Below are 20,989 nucleotides of genomic sequence, written 5' to 3'. Positions count from 1 at the left end.
TCCAGACTAGCCTATGATCCTGGTCTTCATCCATCCATCCACCTCACAGTGCTAGGATTACAGTCACCAGCCACCACATTCTGCTCACATACCCAGTGCTGTATAGCAAATTAATGTTGCCCCCCCATGCAACTTACTTTCCTCAGGGATTGTAGCACTTCCTAACCATAACTCACAGACGAGAATCATGTATCTGGTGAGGGACTGGTTACCAAAATATGAAATCTACTTTATTATGGCAGTTTGGGGTATTGAATACATGTGGTACAAGCTAGGTTAACATTCTACCACTGAGTCATACTCCCAATACTCCAGAAATAATTCTTTACATAAAAAGATGTACAAGCCAAATGTGGTGGCACACCTTTAATCCAAGCACTCAGAAGGCAAGGCAGGCATGAATTCAAGGCCAGCCTGGAGTACATAGCAAATTCCAGCACACCCAGAGCTATACAGTGAGATCATCTCAAAGAAAAAAGAAAGTGTGGTCATGTGGTGGTTTGAAAGAAAATGGTCCCCAAAGGGAGTGGCACTATTGGATGTGGCCTTGTTAGAGGAAGTGTGTCATTGTGTGTGGGGGGGTGGGCTTTGAGGTCTGGTATGCTCAAGCTATACCCAGTGTCACAGTTCACTTCCTGTTGCCTACGGATCAAGATGTAGAGCTCTCAGCTCCTTCTCCAGCACCACGTCCGCCATGATGATAAACCTCTGAAAATGCAAGCCACCCTAATTAAATGTTTTCCTTTAGAAGAGTTGTCATGGTTATAATGTCTCTTCCGAGCAATAGAAACCCTAAGACAGTACACATACACATATTTATACATATATGATTTGCATGTGTATATGCATATACAGGGTCCTTATATATACATGAAAAATAGGCAAAGTCCCTTAATAAACATGAAGATTTGTAAAAACACTCAACATCATTAACCATTATGAAGATCAAAATCACACAACCTTTCACCCACCAGGATAGCTGTAGCAAAAACAGGAAGTACAGACAAGGATGCAGAGAAATCAAAACTGTCATATACTCTTGGGAAGAAATCTGGCAGTTCAACAAGTTAAAACATGGAGTTCCATGACTTAATGATCTCACTCCTAAGTCTGTGTGTGGATATATATGCACAAATACATCTATATAAATATCTCTAGGAAAAATAAAATCACCCACCCAAATCCTTGTATATTGATTATTCATAGCAGCAATATTTATAACAATCAAAAGTGGCAACATCTTGTAACCATCAAATCATCATTAAAATGTATGTGATAAACACACAAATATTCATTCAAGTAGGTGGTGGTGGTGGTGGCACACAGCTTTAATTCTAGCACACAGGAGGCAGAGGCAGGTGGATCTCTGAATTCGAGGCCAGCCTGGTCTACATAGCTCCACAGAGAAACACTGTCTCAAAAAAAACCCAAAATAAATAAATTTTAAAAATATTCAATCAAAAAGGGGAAAATGGATGTCACAACACAGACAGAGCTTAGAAACATGTGACATGAAAGAAGCCAGACACAAAAGGTCCCATGTTAGATGAGTTACACTCAAATTACGTCAACATCAAAGTAGCAAATTCTAGGAGGTGAGAAGCCAGCCAGGAGTTGACCAGGGCAGAGGTAGTCGGGGAAGTGATGAATGACCAGGAATGGACATGAGCTCCCAGTATCCACAGATAACAGTACTTAAAATTCACTGTGCTGATGGCTGCACAGCTCCATGATGTGCTAAAACACACGATGCTAAAATGAAAGGACTCTATACTGTGTAATTTACCTCCATAAAGCTACAGGTTTTTTTTTGTTTTGTTTTGTTTTTAAGAAAACATTAAAATCTATTATCACAGCTTGAGTCCCAGAGCTAGAGTTAGTGGCTCTGCTCTTGCAGGCTTCAATCAAGGCACAGATGAGGGCTGCACCTGAGGCCTGCTCAGGTGGCTTCCACTTGCTGCTGGCCTGGGGGAAGTCTCTGTCTTCACACGGCCCTCTGGAGGGCTGCTGGAGTATCCACAAAGAGATCATCTTTTTCCATGAGACAAGCCATCTGAGAGGGCAGTGCATCGAGGTCTTTCATGAACTTTCAGAAGTCACATGGTTCCTACACATCCTATTGGTGAAACAAGCTAGCCCTATTTACTCTGGAAGGGGACTACCACCCTGGAAGCTGGCTACCAGACTTGATGCTAATGAAGACAATAATACTAACAGCTAAGAATTTTGTGACATTCACTGTGGGCCTGGCAGTTTTACACTCACAGAAATCCATGAGGTAGGTACTCTTCTATTTCACAGAAGGCACAGAGCATTGAGCAGCTCACAGGTGACACTGCCAGCAAAGGACATCCCAGAGCCAGCTCCCAGCAGCACAGCACCACTGCCCACCCTTCCAAAACCACACAGCTCTGCTTCCAGTTTTCCTTCCCTGGGAGCTGCCCGTCTGCAGCCCTCAGGCGACACCAGCTGACACTGAATTTTCATTCGCCCCAAGAGCTGTTGTGGCCACACTAATAGCTGCAGAGTAGAAAATGGTGTAATTTGCATTTAGTTAACTGGGAATGAGGCAATACACTTAACTAGCTATCTATATTTATCTATTTCCTTCTGTTTTCACAGTTGTCTTTTTCTTCCTGGTCTGTAGAGTTCTATCATCCAGTCGACCCTTCATGTACGCAGTCCCTCATCATTGTTACATTGGGTTCTGACACGACCAGCTTTGCTGCAGGAGAAGCCTACATTATGTAGCAGTCAAAGCCATCACAGCTTGTGGGTTGAGCTCTGTCTCCACATTGGGATACAACCCATCACTTGCTCCTACCAGATTTCATTACTTGTTAGGGTCACAAGCCCAGGGCCCCCACATGAGCCATGCTCTGGCTTCACTGCTCTACACTTCATCTGAGTCCTTAATTACTTTATGATTGACGGACATGGATCCCACTTCATTTTTGTGCATATAAAAAGCTGTTTCTGAGCCTCACTAGCCACTTTCCCACTGAAATGTAACACTCACTACCTTATCTCACACCATACTCTGTATTCCTAACCTGATCTAACACTAAATTCTGATTTGCACAGAAGAATGGTTATCATTCCCAAAATTTTACTACACAGCATGCTAAATTAATGAAAACACCAATCACTAATAATCCCAAAATCCCAAGAAGTTCAATGATTGCTGGAATTCTTTCCCAAGCAGAATACCCAGTTAGAAAATGATTAAAAAAATAAATATGTGTTTATTTTTAAAAAGAAAAAGAAAAACACTGGCTAGGAACAAACCCTGGGATAAAGAAGTCACTTGTGTTCTGCCAAAGCCAGCCATAGACAACATGGACACAGCCAAGGTTAGTCCCTCGTCCAAAGGTCAGAACTGACAGCGAGTTGAGGTCTGTCTGTTAGCAAGACAACCATTAGAGCTGAAGTCAGGCTGTCTGTGCTACCACAACCACAGAGCCTTGAAGAAGTTACATGTCCTCAACACTCCACTTGTAGGCTAGCTCCTCCACAGCTTTCTTGCTGGCAAGTCTGGCAAAGCGCTTCTGTTCAAAGCCATTAGATCTGCAATTAAAAGAGAAGTTCTAGTCAGCCAGAACGCTAAAAGTTTATTTTAAAGTGGAAAGGAAAATTACTCAGGGAAACCATCTAAACCACATGCAATGAAATCAAACAAGTCATACAAATTAACCCCTCTTCAGTCCCTGCTCAGACTCATCTCTCACTCTTAGACAAGTGACTCAAACCCCCACTATTCTCTACAAAGGCTCCATACAGCTAGGCCTGAAATCCCAGAGACCCCATAGGCTGAGGAAGGAAAATCACAAGTTCATGGCCTGCATGGGCTAGAGTTAGTTCAAGGTCAGTCTGGACAAATTCATGAAGCCCTGCCACAAAAAGTAGTAAAAAGAGTGGGCTTGACGATGAAGGCCCTTAACCCCAGCACTCGGGAGGCAGAGTCAGGTGGATCTCTGTGAGTTTGAAGCCAGCCTGGTCTACAGAGTGAGTTCCAGGACAGCCAGGGCTACACAGAGAAACCCTGTCTGGAAAAAAAATAGTAAAATGAAGGCTGGGGATGTAACTTAGTGGTAGAGATGTCCCTGCCTAGCATGTGCCAGGCCTGAGCTCAATACACAGTACAAAAACAAAGACTCAACTCACTCTTGGCTGATGTCCACAGACTCCATAATTTAACTATCCATTAACCACGGCTGAGTTCTCACTGGATGTCAGGGCTATGAAAGCCAAGGCTGAGTGACACAGCACCTGTCCCGACAAACTCAGATAAGCGGCACAGACAGGTGGGAGAGTGAGGATCAGGAAGGACTGAGCAAGCCACTCTGTGGGAATGGCCCCAAGCTATGTCTGAAAGCAACAGATGCATGGACACAGAAACAAGAGCCCTGGCCTGGGCAGGGCTCACTGGTGAGGCCAGAGCCTAGAGTGTGGCAAAGGGAGTGGCCATGAGTCAACACTGGAAAGACAAGCAGAGGCCAGATCCCAGTGAGCTTGGGACATGGCAGAGTGGGGGGGGATTTCATCAGGGAAAGGGGTTAAAACTGCATTTCCAGAGATTGCTCTGGAGAGGTGTAGTAAGAAAATTACCAAAGGGCCTGTGCAACCGATGAAGGCAGATGGAGGCAGTGACACCAAGGATGGCAACAGGAACCACGTGAAATGCAAGATCAGTAGGCTATGGCTGACTAGTCACAGCCAAGGGAGGGGTCAGCATGCCTCACCAGTTAAAGAGCCAGTGACCAGACAAATGACGGTGCCACTCACAGGCTAGAGAGCACAGGAGGGAGCAGGTGCAGGTGTAGAGGAGTATGCTCTGTAGGCGAAAGCTGCGTCCGAGGCACAGAAGACTCCATGACCCTGGACACGCTCGCCTGAGTCAGACTACAGATCTGGAACCATGTGCAGACAGACAGCAGCTGAAGGCCTGACTCGAGGAGAGGCAGCCAGAAGGAGCATGGAGTGAGGACAGTGAGGGGCTACATTGGAGAACTGAGAAACACTCAAGATTAAAAACAGAGTAAGGGTCACTCACGAAGAACCAGGAACAGGTCATTATAGCAGCCAATTCAGGGGTGAGGGTCAAGTAAATGGTGAGTGGACCACACATCTCAAATTCCTTTCCCTACTCCCATCCTTCTCTCTCTCTCCCCCCCTCTCTCTCCTTCTCTCTCTCTCTCTCTGCACTGCTACCCCTTCCTTATTTGTTTTTCCTTTGAGACAAAACATTTATACACATACAAAATATCACACAAACACAGGAAATCTAGCAGATAAAATGGCTAAAAAACTTACTCAGAAAATAAGTAATCAAAACAAAACAAAACAAAAACAAAAACCTAGGCAAGCCAGGTGTGGTGCACACATCTTCAGTCCCAGCACTCGGAAGGCAGGACATCCAGGGCTGTTACAAGGAGAAACCTTGTCTCAAAAAACACAAAACAAACAACAACAAAAACATCAAAACTAGGGCAGCAGAGTTCTAAGTTTGGGTTCCAACAAGCCAAAGAAATGAATAGCATGGCAGGCACTTCGGTGGCAATGTCCAACAGCTAAAACAAGAGCCACCCCTGGGTATGCAGCACGTGAGACTGCAGGAAAACCCTCCTGCAAAGGTTCTGCAGTGTGACCCCCAAAGCTCAGCAGCTAGCCTGCAACTGCAGCCCCTCTATGGCTCTCGACCCACAGAATGAACTGGAGTCTTGGATTCCAGAAGCAGCCTGGGGGACAGAAGATAATCTTAGGCCAGTATGAGGTGGGAAGTGGATTTCAACCTTCAAACAGCAATTATAAAACCTGGACAAAATAAGTTGTGACTGAAGGCATGGTGAGTACTAAGGCAGAGGGCAACTTCTCAACCCACACAGCAAAAGTAGGCCACAGGCAGAACCACGGGCTAATTGGCTTGAGGTATTAGTGGCAGTGGGAAGAGCGGCTACAAAATGAGAGAGAGGGAGGAGAGAGAGGGGGGTGGGGAGAGAGAGAGAAAGAAAGGGAGGGAGGGAGAGATGGAGAGAGAGGATAGGAGAGACTGAAAAGGGGATAAGCCTCAGTTATCTACAGCAGACTTCACTCAGAGCTTTGGTGACTCACGATATGCATGCACACAGGGCATCCTACCAGCCTGTGCAGCAGCCAGAGGCACGTAAAAGGTGTTAAAGTGTCCAAGTTCAATATAGATGGTATCCAGATAGAAATCAACAGAGAAATCTAACAGAATGCAAATCTCTACAATGTATCACTCATAAAGAAAAGATCTAATAAATAAACCAACAGAAAAATAACATGTACTGGAGGGGGGTTTAGAATGTTAGCCAGTCATGGTGTCACCAGCATGCAAATTCAACATTCAGGAAGCTATGGTAGGAGGACCTTGAACTCACACCAGCCTGGACTACACAGCCAGTTGTAAACCCCACTGGCCTACAGAATGAGATCCTATCTCAAAAACAGAGGGGTGGTGGTGGGGGAAGAACGGGGCAGGAGGGAGGGTTTACCAACAGAAACCAATCCTGTGAATTGAATGCTGCAATCAGCAGGCAGGACTTCAAAACACATTTAGATATAATTTCCAAAAACAGAAAGCTGTCTCCAAATGGGTGAGCAGATGGGAAATCTCAGTGGAGACATGCAAGCCATCAAATGGGAATTGTAGAGGCAAACCAGCTGAGACAAAACATTCACAACTGATAGCAAGTGACAGAAAACAACTAAGATATCACGACACGGGGTTTGGAAACTGTAATGCCACCTTGGCCTAACGGATTTTATAGAGTGCCATCACCTCAAGTAATAGCAGGATGTATATCAAGTGCAATAGTCACAAGGTAGAATCAAAAGAATAAGAAAATATTCTAAACAAAATCCATCATGTATTTCAGAGAACTTTCTCAATATACCACTCAGGTGATTTTCTGATGGTGCATAATGAAAACATGTCAACACTTGGAAGGTCTGTAAAACTTCACAAATCTACATGTTACAAATGACCACTATATGAAATAATACCAAGCAAGGGTAAAAGATGCAAAGTGTAAAAAAGACTATAGGCTGGGGAGGTGGCTCAGGGGTAAAGAGAACTGGCTGCTCTTCTGCAGTGTTGTAATTCCAGTCTCAGGGGTGCCCTCTTGTGGCTACTAAGCATTCTTCCTGCACAGACATACAAACAGGCAAAACCACACACAAAAATAAACTTAAGGGGGGAATGGATCATGAATTATGCAGACATGGTGGCATATACCTTTAATCCCTTAATTTGGCAGGTAGAGCTCCATGAGTTCAAGGTCAACCTGGTCTACAATAAGAGATCCAGGTGAGTGCCAGGGTTACAAAGAGGCTCTGTCTCAAGGGGGGGGGGGGCAGAAAGCCACAAAGATCATAAATTTTAATGCAAAAGTATCAAAAGTTCTTTACATGTTTCAGACCACATGATAGCCTTGAAGGAACTAGTTTGCACTTTCTACTGCACCTCCCTTTTCTGCTGGTGATGTGGAAGGTTGTACTTTCTTCCTGCACTTCAGCCAAACACATCACAATAGAAAAATTCAGAACCCAGTTGTCTACTGTTGATAGATGTCATTCTGTAAATATGTTTCTCGGATTGGTTAATGACTAAAGCACTGTTGGCCAATAGGAAAGCAAGATAGGCGGGACTAGGAGATGAGGAGGAGAGAGGAAGAAATAGGGAGGAGATTCAAGATGGAGGATGGAGAGAGCAGACTGCTGAGCTCTCTCTCCGGTTAGATGAGACCATGTGGAAACACTTAGATTAAAAGAAATGGGTAAATATTTAAGACAGAGCTAGCCGATAAGTAATGCTAGTAACAGGCTAACAGCTTTATATCTAATACAGCGTCTCAGTGTGTTATTTGGGGCTGGCGCAGCTTTGGGACCAGAATGGTGGGAATACCTTACTCTTAACATACTATGTTCGCAAAATGTTAAATCAATTCTGTCCTTCTGGTTTGTTCATAAAATAATTGTTTTTCATTAAAATAGTAATTATATTAGTATATAGTGGCTTTACTATTTTATATAATGAATAAGTCCTTTTAAAATACATTTTAATTTTTAATATAATGACTATAAATATATAATCCACATAAACAAAATCTTCTTGGGATCCTCAATAGTTTCTTTTAAAATTATGTATTTGTTCATACAGGTGTGCACACACACGCAAATGAACTCATATCATCAGGCTTGGCAACAAGTGCCTTTACCCACAGAGCCATCGCTATACACAGAGTATAAGAGGTCCTAAGATTTAAAACTTTGGGAATCATCACACTAAATGTTAATGTTCTGTGTGAGCAAGAGGAGACCCTAGGCAGAAGCTGTCCTGACATTCAGGAAGCTTGAGTATACAAGTGAGACACTAGCGAGTAACCGGATGAGGTGGCAGGGCTGAGAATACCTGGGACTTCCTCTAGGACAGCAAAGAGAACTGTTAAAGACACAACACAGAGAGGGAGGGCTCCAGCACACAAGGCTCGCCTGTCCGCTAATCCTTAGAAAACCAGTGTTTGAAGAGGAAGTGCGAGAGTTGAAGGTCAGCTTGGCTATGTAGTGAGACACTCAAAAACAAAAAGAAAGGAAAGGGGAAAAGAAAAATGAGAAGAAGCGGTGGTGGTCACGCCTTTAATCCCAGCATTCATAAGGCAGAGGCAGATGGATTTCTGTGAGTTCGATGCCAGCCTGGTCTACAGATCAAGTTCCAAAACAGCCAGGGCTACACAGAGAAATGCTGTCTCAAAAAAAAAAAAAAAAACAAAAACAAAACAAAACAAAAATAAAACAACAACAACAAACCAAAACCAGTCTGGAGAAGAGAAAACAAAACAGGAATCACATCTACCTGTCCACTCCATCCCAGCGGTATCCAGGCCAGATATTGAATCTATTGGGAGGAGGTGCAGGCCCACTGTAGCGAGGTCTCACTAAAGACAAAAATGAGAAAAAAGAAATTAGCTACTGATATAATTTGATTCAAAGCTGGATGGCAATGGGAGAAAAGTGTTCATGAGAGTTCCTATTCTTCTGAACCCAACCTTTCAATAGGCATTACAGTTGTGTGGGTAGCCTCCTCTGTGGGAGGATATGTATGGCCCTCTGACAACTCTCTCTTCAACCATCTCCAGCTCCAGCAACATCAAGTCTTACCTTTCTTATGCTTGTTCTCCTTAGCCTTGTTCTTCTTAATGAAGTTGGCCATCGGGTCCCCTTCTCTTTCTTGCTCTCTTAACATCCGATCCAGATCTTCATCATCGATATAGCGGGCCAGAGGCTTCTGCATCTCCTTCATTGCATCCTCAACATTCTGCTGCTGTTGCCGGCTCTGGGCAAGCCTGGGCAAAAAAGAAGAATCCTGGTTGACAACTTCCTTCTACACTGGAGGGTCACAATGCTAACAGAGGCTAACTAATAGGGTAAAAGCCCAGAATCTCAACTGGTGGTATGAACCCACCATCTCTTGGGAGACTCAGCACCTCAGGCTCATCCCCATGTCAGCTCTGTGCTCAGGAGAGTCCTTACCCTTTCCCCCACTGCGCATATAGCTCATCTCGCTCTGAGTCCTTCTCTGCTTTTCTCCTCTGTTCCAGGCGCTCCAGCTTCAAATTCCTCTTCCGACCTGACTTGTCTCGAAATACAGTTTCAGCGAATTCAAACTGAGCTATGAAGGGAAATCACATTTTTAAGATAAACACCAAGCATCACAATCAAATAACACTCTAGCACCTGAACCAGCTGCTTGGGAATTTGGTGTTGGTAAGAAGTCTATAGTCAGACCACAATGGCTCCTACCACTGTATGCACACAGGAAGGGAAAGAAGCTCTTGAACTACTGATGTTAAAGTGAGCGCTGCACAAAAACCAGAGCAAGAGCCAGGCAATGGTGGCACACACCTTTAATCCCAGCACTCGGGAGGCAGAGACAGGCAGATCTCTGTGAGTTCAAGACCAACCTGATCTACAGGAGCTAATTCCAGCACAGGCTCCAAAGCTACACAGAAACCCTGCCTTGAAAAAACTTAAAAGAACAAAAACAAAAACAAAACAACCAGAGCAGAGATACAGAAGCAATGAAGTTTTCACTAGCAAATACAACATGCCACACTTAAAAACAGAAAAGACAGAGAGCTACACAAGCCAAAAGAGGACCCCTGAATGCTCACGTTTGTACCTCCAAGGGCTGTGATGTCTTGGTCCTGTTTCTTGAGCTCTTGCTGCTCCTGCTGAACATCAGTAACCAACCCAGTTTTCGCTCCGGAATACATGTGTGCAGTCTGTGCAAGAGAAGAGGAATACATGTGTGTGCAGTCTGTGTAAGAGAAGAGGAACACATGTGTGTGTAGTCTGTGCAAGAGAAGAGGAATACACATGTGTGCAGTCTGTGCAAGAGGAGCACATGTGTGTGCAGTCTGTGTAAGAGAAGAGGAGCACATGTGTGTGTAGTCTGTACAAGAGGCGAGGCAACGGCCAATACCAGGAGGCATCCAGCTGCATGTATGTCTGATCATCAGCGATAACCAAACCAAAACCTCTAGTTTCATATTTTCATTATTGACTATAGGCTCATACTACAGGGGAGAAGTCTCTAATCTCATGAAACACTTCATACTATCAAAGTTTAAAGTAAACAGAAACACAAACATATAGCACATAAAAGCAAGGGGTAAGAACAAGCACACTTTCTTTGTTTTTAAAATAGGGTCCCAGCTAGACAGTGGTGATGCACACCTTTAATCCCAGCACTTAGGAGACAGAGGCAAGCAGATCTCTGTGAGTTCAAAGCCAGTCTGGTCTACAGAGCTAGTTCCAGGGGAGCCAGACACAAAGAAACCCTGTCTCAGAAAGAAAGAAAGAAAAAAAAAAAAAAAAAAAGATAGGGTCTCATACAATACAGGCTGGCTCACTTATGCACATTTCACAAAGAAAGAAGCTGAGAATTAAAGAAATCAAGTTTCTTGCCCAGACTCACAGAAACTATATAACAGAATAGGATTTAAAGCTATGATTGGTTTCATGGGGTTCTATGGTCCCAACTGCACTCTGCAGGATGTAAACCGAAGCTTATTATTAAGAAAACAGGTGGTGTCTGCCTGTCCTATCAGGTGGGATAGGCAGGTTACAAGTTCAAGGCTAGTCACTCAAAAAACAAAGAAAAAACAGGAGGGCTTTCTTTGAAACTTTGAAACTTGTGGCATTATAAGGCTATAAAAGGCAGAAACTTCCTGGGAAATCTGGCACAGCCAGGTACTCTTGATCCAAAACTGGAAATTCAAAACAGTCCATAATCCAAGACATTTGAGCATCATTTTGTACAGCATCTACAAAGTCTTGGAACCCTCAAGCATCTGGATAAGGTGTCCTCAAGCCTCTACTTATAAGTCCAGCTCAGATGAGTCAGAGCCATGTTATGCTGCCTTCAGAAAGAAAGTTCCAGAAATGCTTTTAACTCAGATTTAAGGCACTGTATCCCAACTCTCTGGCAGCAATCTTTTTGATGTCTGTAAAGCTAGAAAGGAGGAATCACTCTGATAAAGACACAAGTCCTGGAAATCCCTACCTTCTTCCCAGGACGGGGACTCCTTCGAGGAGGAGAGAGATCAGAATCAGAAGATTTGGTTCTCTGTCTTCTCCGGGGTGGAGAGAGGTCAGAGTCAGAGCTCTGATGTCTCTGTCTATTCCGTGGTGGTGATAGATCTGAATCAGAATCCTGGTGTCCTGAATTTTGTTTTTGGCGTGGAGGAGAAAGATCTGAATCGGAGGCTTTTTGGCAGACACCTAGGTAGAAAGGAGCAGTCAAAGTGTGACTTGCTGTCTCCTAGGAAAAACATTTACATAAAATCTCCTGTGGCTAAGAGAACCTAGGGATTAAAGAATGCATTGAGGATGGGATGGTTCAGGAGTAAAGTAAACCTAGTATGTCAGACCCTGGTTCTGGTTCCCAGCACAGGGGAGAGAGAGGGAGAATAAATTAACCCCATTGGAAGAATGTTTATAAGATCTTACCAAGCTAGGGTACAGTGTCTGACAGTTAGCCATCCTATGAGAAAAAAATATGACTAACCAAAACACAAGCACAGGTGAGACAGAGAACAAAGTCAGTGGCTATTTCCTGGCCACCAGTGTCTGGTGACTTTGAAAAGCATGTGAGATTTCAGACACTCATCTACACTTTGGTCTCCCACTGCCACTCTGCCCAGAACCAGCAGGAGAGCTTAGAGTCAGCCCTCTGTGGTATGGCAGAGACAGAAAAGCCTGGATGTTCTCAAACTCAAGACAACACAGTAATTTAATTTTAAAATTAAAACGGTAGCTTAAACAAATGAACGAGTAAGAAACTTTCTGCATATGTCTGTTCTAAATAACTGTGTCACTGTTCACCTTCTGAGAAGCAGCCCTGTAGTAGGTACCAGGTTATAACAATGGCCACACATCTGACCTAGCAAATAATTGCTCAGCTTTCTAGGAACCCATCACTTAAATCCCCAAGAGATCTAAGATAAGAAACAATTCATAGTTGTTGCAACAGTATATGTACAGAATGGTTGTCAAATATCCTAAAAACAAAGTTAGAAATAATCCAAAGCATGCAATCTCAGGGAAATGGTTATGTCAATTTATGTAACATAAAAAGGTTTAAAAAAAAAAAAATCACAGCAACATAAAGATACCTATAACCCAGGAAAAACTATTGAGTGGATGGGGCAAGATTACACATGCAACATGCACATTTTGCACAGCCAGGCTCAATTACACCTAGTATGTATGCCAGAAAGCACCCAAGGCCACTGGCTACAAATCTGAATGACACAATCTTGTGAAACCTTTCCTGGGTCTATACATTTCCATACATTCTGAAGCTTCTGCATTCCACACAGGGTTTTTCATTTTTATTTATTATTACTGTATGTGTGCAGGCACCCACATGTGGAGGTCACAGTCAGTTTTTTCCTTTCAATACACTGGTACAGAAAATGCTTTACCCACTGAGATACCTCACCAATCAGTGCCTTTTTATGGGGTAGGCAGGGTAAGTAAAAGCACATAAAAAGTTTCCATCCTACCCCTTTAAGTTTTCAAGTCTAAGCCTAGCCTCTCATGTTTCAAAATGTTTCCAAAGAAACTCATTCTCATATTCACAGGTATGAGCTTCCTCTTATGCATAGCTATATGCTCACCTTTAGGATCAAGCTGCTTCTTAGCTCCAACATGAGCTTTTGCTTGCCGTTTCCGTGGAGAAAGGTCTGAGTCACGGCCATACTTGCTGTTCTTGGAGACTGATGGGTGAGAGGATCCCTGGCCCCTCTGGTATACAGTCTTGCTACAGGATCTTTCTGTAGCTTTACTACTTTTGGTTCTGGGCAGTTCCAAATCAGGGGAGTCATGATGGGGCCTCCTGAGATGCTGTGGGTCTGAAGCATCAACAGTTCTCCTATGTTGGGCTGTGTCTGGGGAGTGATTATGGGCCCTGCTGGGGGAAGAGATACCTGAAGAACCATGGTGACCTCTCCTAGGAGATACACCTGAAGAATTATGATGAGACTTCCTGAGGAGAGAAGCATCTGAGTCATGGCGGACCCTTCTGGGAGGAGATGTGTTTGAGTCATGATGGGATCGCCTTGGAGGAGAGGGATCCGGGGTATCATGACGGGTCCTTCTGGGAGGAGACAGATCTGGGGTATCATGATGGGCCCTCCTAGGAGGAGATGGATCTGGTGTATCATGACGGGTCCTCCTGGGAGGAGCTGGATCCAGGGTGTCATGACGGGTCCTCCTGGGAGGAGCTGGATCCAGGGTGTCATGACGGGCCCTCCTAGGAGGAGATGGATCTGGTGTATTATGACGGGTCCTCCTGGAAGGAGATGGATCCGGGGTGTCATGACGGGTCCTCCTAGGAGGAGATGGATCTGGAGTGTTACGACAGGCCCTCCTAGGAGGAGATGGATCTTGGTCATCATGATGGAAATGTCCATCTTCACTGTGGTCTAAACACAAAAGCAAATAGTCAGATCCCCACCAGTACTCTGTCTACATCTCATTCAGTTTAAAAACATGCTCCAGAAATACACATCTCTGAACAACTTGAAAAGCCCATAAGGTCTACCTGGCTCTTGTGCTTAGGGGCAGCAAACCAGCACTCATAGACAACCTAAAGAGTAACTCCTCTCATTTGCCTCCCAAGACCTACAGTAAGCAAGGAAGGTGATCTTGCCTAATAGACATGAAAAAAAGGTTCTGGGAATTCCCTAAGGTCACCATTACTAAGAGGAGATATGCTCCACCCCAGTTACTTCACTCCCAATCCAATTCGTTTTCCAGTGATTCCTATTGCTATGCAGCCTAGATCATTTACAGGTTTACTCACTCCTTTTCCAAAAGGCACAGTGACTAAACCTGCATACATCAAAATAAAATGTACTAAGTATTTAATCCATGTCATTACACTCCCCTTTTAAAGAGGGAAATCAACAGGAAAAGAAAAATCAAGCATAACTGTTATCTACTGTGTGGCAATGCTGTATACAGATCACTTAATTCTCACAAGGCTAGGATGTAAACATCACTAGTCCTCCTTTATAGAAGAAGTCACTGACACACAGAATCAAACAATCTGCCACAGTCATATCACTAATAAGTGGTAAAGGAACTCTCTAGAGCTAAACCTGTGTGGCTCCGCAGTCCATGGGCAATCTTTATAAATATGCCACTGAGGGGAAACATGCTGTTTAAGAGCCTAGACTTTTAGATGCAAAACAGATTAATATGTCCTGGTAACTGGGGCATTTCTAGGTTCCAGTTCCCCCTCTCTATTTCTTGCCATCAGAGCTCCATCCATGGCCCAAATAAAAATAAAAGGAGGGCAGGACCTGATGAATTCATACTAAACAGATAATTCAAGCCAAGTCAACTCTCCTTCACTTTGGGGAAACAGCCTATCTGACCAGACTGATGATGCCAGTGAGGAAATGGACAATGAATCTCATGCACAAGGCAAATCAACCCCATGTATAAAGAGGGAGGGAGGGTAGGATGTCAGAGTGGATATCTATCTCTAGTAACAAATTGAGGCAGGGTAGTAAGAATAGGGCAGAAGAAAAAGGACTGTGCATACACATGTACATTTGAGAGACGTCTTAGACACATAGACAAAGAAGCATAAGCTCTCTCTCTCAGACAAGTAATGCAAAAGACAGGAAAACAACCATAAGGCACAAAATAATGAGTCAGACTTAAAACAATTCTAATAAAGTGGTCAATTCTGATAAAATGGTCATGAGAATAAAATTTTCACTTGTGAAGCTAAGTGACAAGGTAATGTACTGAAACTAACTGAGGAAGTAATCACTATCGTGTGGTGCAGTGGCATTTCTGTAGCGTATTCTTTTCCATCAGTGCTGCAGGGTAGTTAGCCTAACGGCACAGAGGATAACACAGGAAGACAAATCCCATTTAAGAGCCAATTCTTTCATCACCTGTGTGTGAAAATTGAACAAGCACCAGGAATATTCTGTAGTTAAAAAGGTCTCAAGAAGTAAGACCCAAGCACAATGGCCTGGGCTGTAAGACCTGGTCTCACAAGTTTAAAGAAAAGAAAGAAGTGGGGAGCGTGAGCGACTATGTTTGTGAAAAGTCAGAAGAGAAAAGAGACATAAACTGAAGGACAACACTCCGGGTCCTGACGCGTGAGCTGCTTCAGAACAGTGGGAAGCCTGGGCCTTGGTGCTCCTCCTGCTTCTTAAGAACTCCTCCCAAGGCCCTGCTATTCACCAACTGCTCCCTGTTGTGGGCCAGGGAGGAATGGGTCTCAAAGGCTTCTAAACAGTCGTTCTGACAAGTCAGCCTCTAACTCCCCAAAGCATTAACACCTTTTTCCCACCATATTTTTCACAATCACTGACACAATGACAAACTATGCATTCCTCTAGAGCAGTGGTTCTCAATCTTCTTCATGCTGCCACCCTTTATTACAGTTCCTCATGCTGTGGTGACCACCATCCAGAAGATTATTTCTTGCTACTTCACAACTGTAATTTTGTAAATATTTATGATATAATTTATAATATGAAATAACATAATAGCAATATAATATCTGCCAGGCAACCCCCAAAGGGGTCGTGACCCACAGGTTTGAGAGCCACTGCTCTAAAGCAAGAAGGTTATAGGAACTTACCTTATAAATGAGACGTTTAGATTTATCTGCTATTGATACTCACCTCCCAGAAGCTTCCATTTGGCACTGGAGCGGAAGGCCTCCATCTGCTTTACCTCTTCTGGACGTTCATCCACAAACTCAGCCACCTACAGGAGTAGGGACACTACAGTAAGGGAAAAACTAATCCAGCCAAGGAGCACTTGCCTCAAGAACCTGGAGCCATAACCCGTCCTGTTCCTAACGCACTCAGTGTCTACAAACTCTTGTGGCTGTAAGGAAACACGCAGCACTGCCAGTTATTCTCGTCCCATGAACACTGTCACTTGGATGACTTAGTTGCAGACCTTTCTCTCACTAGTCAATCTGCCTCCAAAGATAAAATCATTACAAATCTTTTTATTAATTGTGCTGGCACACAATGGCCACTTGTAAGGGAAAAGCTCAACTCCTTTACACTTTTATGTTTCATGCACAGTGAGAACACTGCTTTCCTAACTTGCCTATCACCAATCACAGATTTTGGCCCCCATGAAACCTTCCCTGTGAGTAGTAACAATGATAGGCCTTGAAGCCAACTAAAGGGAACTACTGGCCATACACCAAATTACAGAATGTTTAAGGACAACCTCCAAATTTCCTAATCAATGATCATGATCACTCACAGAATTCTCCCTGATGGAGAACTCACCTTTCAAGCCAGTCCACTGTAAGAGTGCTAGAATATTATTAGTTTTACTGGACCCACATCTACCTTCATATAACTTCTCTTCCTCCATCCTAACTCTGACTTCTTATCCCTTTCCAAATGGAAGACCTTCATTGAGGCTGGCGTAAATAAATTGTTACAGAGAACAGCTGTGCAAGATACTATTTCACAATTATCTTATTCAATCCTCACCATAATCCTAGCCACTGACTAGCAAACTGTGCCTCAGAGAAGTGAAATGACCACAGGCTAGCAAACTGTAAACGTAGAATTCAAACCCAGGTCATAATTCCTCTGTGGTGCTTCTGCTCCCCAAGTTCCTCATATAATCTACTTCTGAGCTCTGTCCCCAGGCACTAAAAGCATGGCTTCAATGTGGGATGAACTGAGACCCAGATCATCCGTTCCCTCACTTAGCCTTGGTGTGACCTTTGGCAGAGTGTCTCAAGTCTCAATGCCTTTCTTTTGTTTTCTTTTTGTTTGTTTATTTTTTAAAACAGGGTCTCTCTCTCTGTAGCCCAGACTGTCCAGGAACTCACTCTGTAGATTACATATTTGGGTATACAACTGCTATGGCTATGCAGGAATACCAAGACTTGGGTGTATAACTGGGTGGTGTTGGGAGTTTTGGTGGTGAATATTTTAATAGTTAGGATATATATATATATATATATAATACTGGAGTTGAGGTGGTAGTAGAATTTAGTAGAATATAGGTTGGACCTCCTGCTTCTGCCTCCCTAGTGCTGGATTAAAGGTGTGCACCGCCACCACGTGACTCAATGCCCTTATTCTAAAAGTAGGACTCAAAGAACTACTCTGAAGATTGAATGGGATCCTTTGTGTTCACTTAGCAGTACCTGGTACTAAATAAATGCTCAGTCATTTTTACATGCAGAAAATTGCTTGTTTCTCCTTGTGATCACATGACTTGCTTCCACTGCCCATCATGAGACTCTCATACCCAAACAGTGCTAGCCTGGAAGACCAGAATTCAAAACCATTTATGATGAAAATTTATCATATTCACGCCACCACACATTCAAATCACTACTTGGGGAACATTTGTATAAACATCACGGATGAAAACAGTGCTGAACAGCTCTTTAAATGTCACCTTCTCCCTTGCTCAGCTTTCCCCCTGCAGCTCTCTCCCACACCAGGGAGTCAAGGCTGAGATGCTTGGATCATTTCAAAGTCCTGACAAGAGTACAAAAGATACATACCACAGGCAAATCTCCATCTTCTTCCTCTTCTTTTTCCGGCTTAGTGGTAGAGATAGCTGCCCAGCCCACATCATCATCAACAATCCGCATTCTAGATGGGGACAATAAAAGGCTCAAAAAGAACTCATTCTGGGACACAGGCCTATGTACACTTACCTATTTTTTTTGTTTTGTTTTGTTTTGTTTTGCATTTCTCTCTCTCTCTCTCTCTCTCTCTCTCTCTCTCTCTCTCTCTCTCTCTGTGTGTGTGTGTACCTGCCACAAAATAACAAAATACATACGGAAGTCGGAGGACAACTTGCAGGATTCAGTTCTCTCCCTCCACCATGTGGGTTCAGAGGATTGAACTCAGGTTGTCACTTGTTGGCAAGCACTGAGCCATCTCACCTACTGGCTTTTAAAGTTCAAAAGTATGGCTCAGTCTTTGTGTATATGGACTGCTACTGTCAGTTCACTCCATCATTGTCCATATTTTTTGTTGGTTTTGGTTTTTGGAGACAGGTTTTCTCTGTATAACAGCCCTGGCGATCCCAGAACTCACTCTATAGACCAGGATGGCCTAGAACTCAGAGATCTATCTGCCTCTGCCTCCCAAGTGGCTTACACTTCCACATTGCTTTTCATCACCGAAGGAAGTCAGGACAGGAATTCAAACAGGGCTGGAACCTAGAGGCAGAAGCTGATACAGAGGCCATAATAGGTGCTGCTTACTGGCTTGTTCCCAGTAGCTTGCTCGGCCTGCTTTCTTATAGAACCCAGCACCACCAGCCCAGGGATGGTACCACCCACCACTAGCTGGGCCCTCCCTTACTGATCACTAATTGAGAAAATTTCCAACAGCTGGATCTCATGGAGGAATTTCCTCAGCTAAGGCTACCTTCCTCTGATGACTCTAGCTTATGTCAAGTTGACAAACAAAACAGGCCAGTACACCATCCAAGTTGCAGTGGGGTTTGTAAGTAACCTAGAGATAGTTTAAAGAGGATGTGAATAGTTTACCCACAAATATTGTACCGTTGTGTGGAGGAACTTAAGTACCCGTAGACTTGAGGAACCAGTCTACCAACTACTGAAAGAAGATGGCATCCAATAGATATGATTCACACAGTTAAACTGTGTGTGCTGCAAAGAGGTATTTGAAAAGCCAGGAACACATGCTACATCTTAATCACAACAGCCATTTCAGACACTTTGGCAGACTAGGACCCGAGTCTCAGAGAGACGAACTCTCTCGCCCAAGATCACCCAGGCTATAAAGTAGCACAGCTAGGATTCAGATTCCAGTCAGTGCTGTTCCAAAGCTTAAACCGTTTTCCCTGCATGACCGTTTTCCCTGCATGACATTTGCTCCTTCTTAACAATCACACTGAATTTACCACCCACCTTAACTGAGTATAAGCACAAAGATCCCATCTGTAAATGATGTCATGCTGAACTTCCAAATGAAGATAAACTTGGGCAAAGGGGGAATTAGGAAATTAGTCTACCCACTTCAATGGGCTACAAAATTTTCTCAGTAGAGATATGACAATAATGTTGTCAGCTCACTGTGACAGCGAGTGTGAGCCACACTTTATATTCTATCTAGCACCTTCTCTAAGCTGCTAAACTCCTAGCAAGCAGCAGACACAAGGCAGGGTGTAAGAATGGGATTAGCTTCCAGAATTTTGACTTTGTATCCAAAATAGTACCTTCTTAGTAAGCTGCTAAACTTAGGGTCCCTGCTCTAAGTCCTGCGGGCTGATGTTGGATCTCCTGTCCCAACCCTTCCAGATACCGGTGGCCAAGTCACTACAGCCTATGTCACCCGAAATGTCTCAACACATCTCTCTTTCAAACCTGGAAAGTATATTATTTAAAACACTGTCTACTTCACCACAATGTCTTGAAAGTTACATGGTCGAAGGTTTTAGAAAGAGGTCAGGTACATGATATAAACTGTTACTGTTAGTAGTAGGCAAGAGTTAACAGAACTTGGATCTTTGGTTACAGATCAGTTCCTAATACTTTGAAGGCCCCCAAAACAGATTTTTTAATTCTAAAACTTAAAAAAAAAAAAAAATACAAGCACTTGGACTTTGAATTAGTTCTCTCGGGGCACGACTTTTCAGTCTGTTGGGAGGGACGACACAAGGCTACAAAGGCGGGAAAAACAGCGAGGAAAGTTCTAGCTGGCCTTAACGCATGGAAGGCACTGCTCAGAGGACGAGGTCTGCGCTGCAGGAGGCGGCGATGAGCCGGCTCGGGAGCAGCGGAGACGGGCCTGGGCTCGGGCCGGGGTCGGCAGCGCTCCGAGCGCCGCGCGGACAGGGAGGAGGAAGAGCTGCGGCCGAGGGCGCAAAGGGGCAGCGCGACGCCCCACCAGTCCACTCACCCCTTGCCACCGGCGCCTCCCGGCTTCGGCCGTTTTTTGCGCCGCTTCCGAACCGACTCTGGACCTCCTTCGGAGCCGGCATCTGCCCCAGATAAGTAACGCTTCAGATACTCAGCTTTGGAGAGCGGCGGAGCTGCCGCCATGGCAGCGGCGAGGGCGGGGCAACGGCTCGGTGTGAGGGACAAAATTCTTCTACGGTAAACGGATGGGGGCGGAGCCAGGAGCGGAAGCCCTTGGAGTGGCACTTACGGAACTACTGGAACTGATAGGTGTGATGAATTTAAAAAATCCTTTACAGGCTCGGTGTTGGGAAGGGGAGGTGCGTGCATGCATCTTAGGGCCGGTTCTGCTTTCCTGTAACGAAGCATCCGTGCAACACCCTCAGACGGCACTATTCCAGCCAAGAGGTCACAGGCCCATTTAACCAGATCCTGCCCCGATGGCTTCTGCACCAGAGTAGGGAAGAACCAACACCCTGGAGATCAGAGCACCTGTCTGAATAT

The 20,989-nt window shown here is 44.3% G+C and overlaps 2 protein-coding genes across 2 annotated transcripts in view; one reads left to right on the top strand and one right to left on the bottom strand.

Moving 5' to 3' along the window:
* The window catches only part of Tagln (transgelin), a 911,813-nt gene that overhangs the window by 541,057 nt on the left and 349,767 nt on the right, over positions 1-20,989 (top strand). The window lies entirely within an intron of this gene.
* Positions 3,226-20,668, bottom strand: Bud13 (BUD13 homolog). Its single transcript, XM_051197328.1, has 10 exons — positions 20,487-20,668; positions 18,113-18,203; positions 16,242-16,326; positions 13,206-14,012; positions 11,588-11,805; positions 10,202-10,304; positions 9,553-9,691; positions 9,181-9,365; positions 8,876-8,957; positions 3,226-3,567 (listed from the first exon to the last, which is right to left on the bottom strand). Exons 1-10 carry the CDS (start codon positions 20,627-20,629, stop codon positions 3,474-3,476), a joined length of 1,947 nt encoding a protein of 648 aa, XP_051053285.1. The 5' UTR covers positions 20,630-20,668; the 3' UTR covers positions 3,226-3,473.

Source organism: Phodopus roborovskii, unplaced genomic scaffold, assembly GCF_943737965.1.
Source record: "Phodopus roborovskii unplaced genomic scaffold, PHOROB, whole genome shotgun sequence".
Lineage (NCBI taxonomy): Eukaryota > Metazoa > Chordata > Mammalia > Rodentia > Cricetidae > Phodopus > Phodopus roborovskii.
This window is presented reverse-complemented; position numbering and strand designations above follow the sequence as displayed.

What these genes read in the sequence shown, in the direction of transcription:
- Bud13 (XM_051197328.1), bottom strand. Translation starts at nt 20,629, where the DNA reads ATGGCGGCAGCTCCGCCGCTCTCCAAAGCTGAGTATCTGAAGCGTTAC. An exon ending in GGAGGCGCCGGTGGCAAGGG is followed by an intron (nt 18,204 to 20,486) that starts GTGAGTGGACTG and finishes GTCCCCATCTAG; the next exon opens with AATGCGGATTGTTGATGATG. An exon ending in GAAGCAGCTTGATCCTAAAG is followed by an intron (nt 11,806 to 13,205) that starts GTGAGCATATAG and finishes CTTTCTACCTAG; the next exon opens with GTGTCTGCCAAAAAGCCTCC.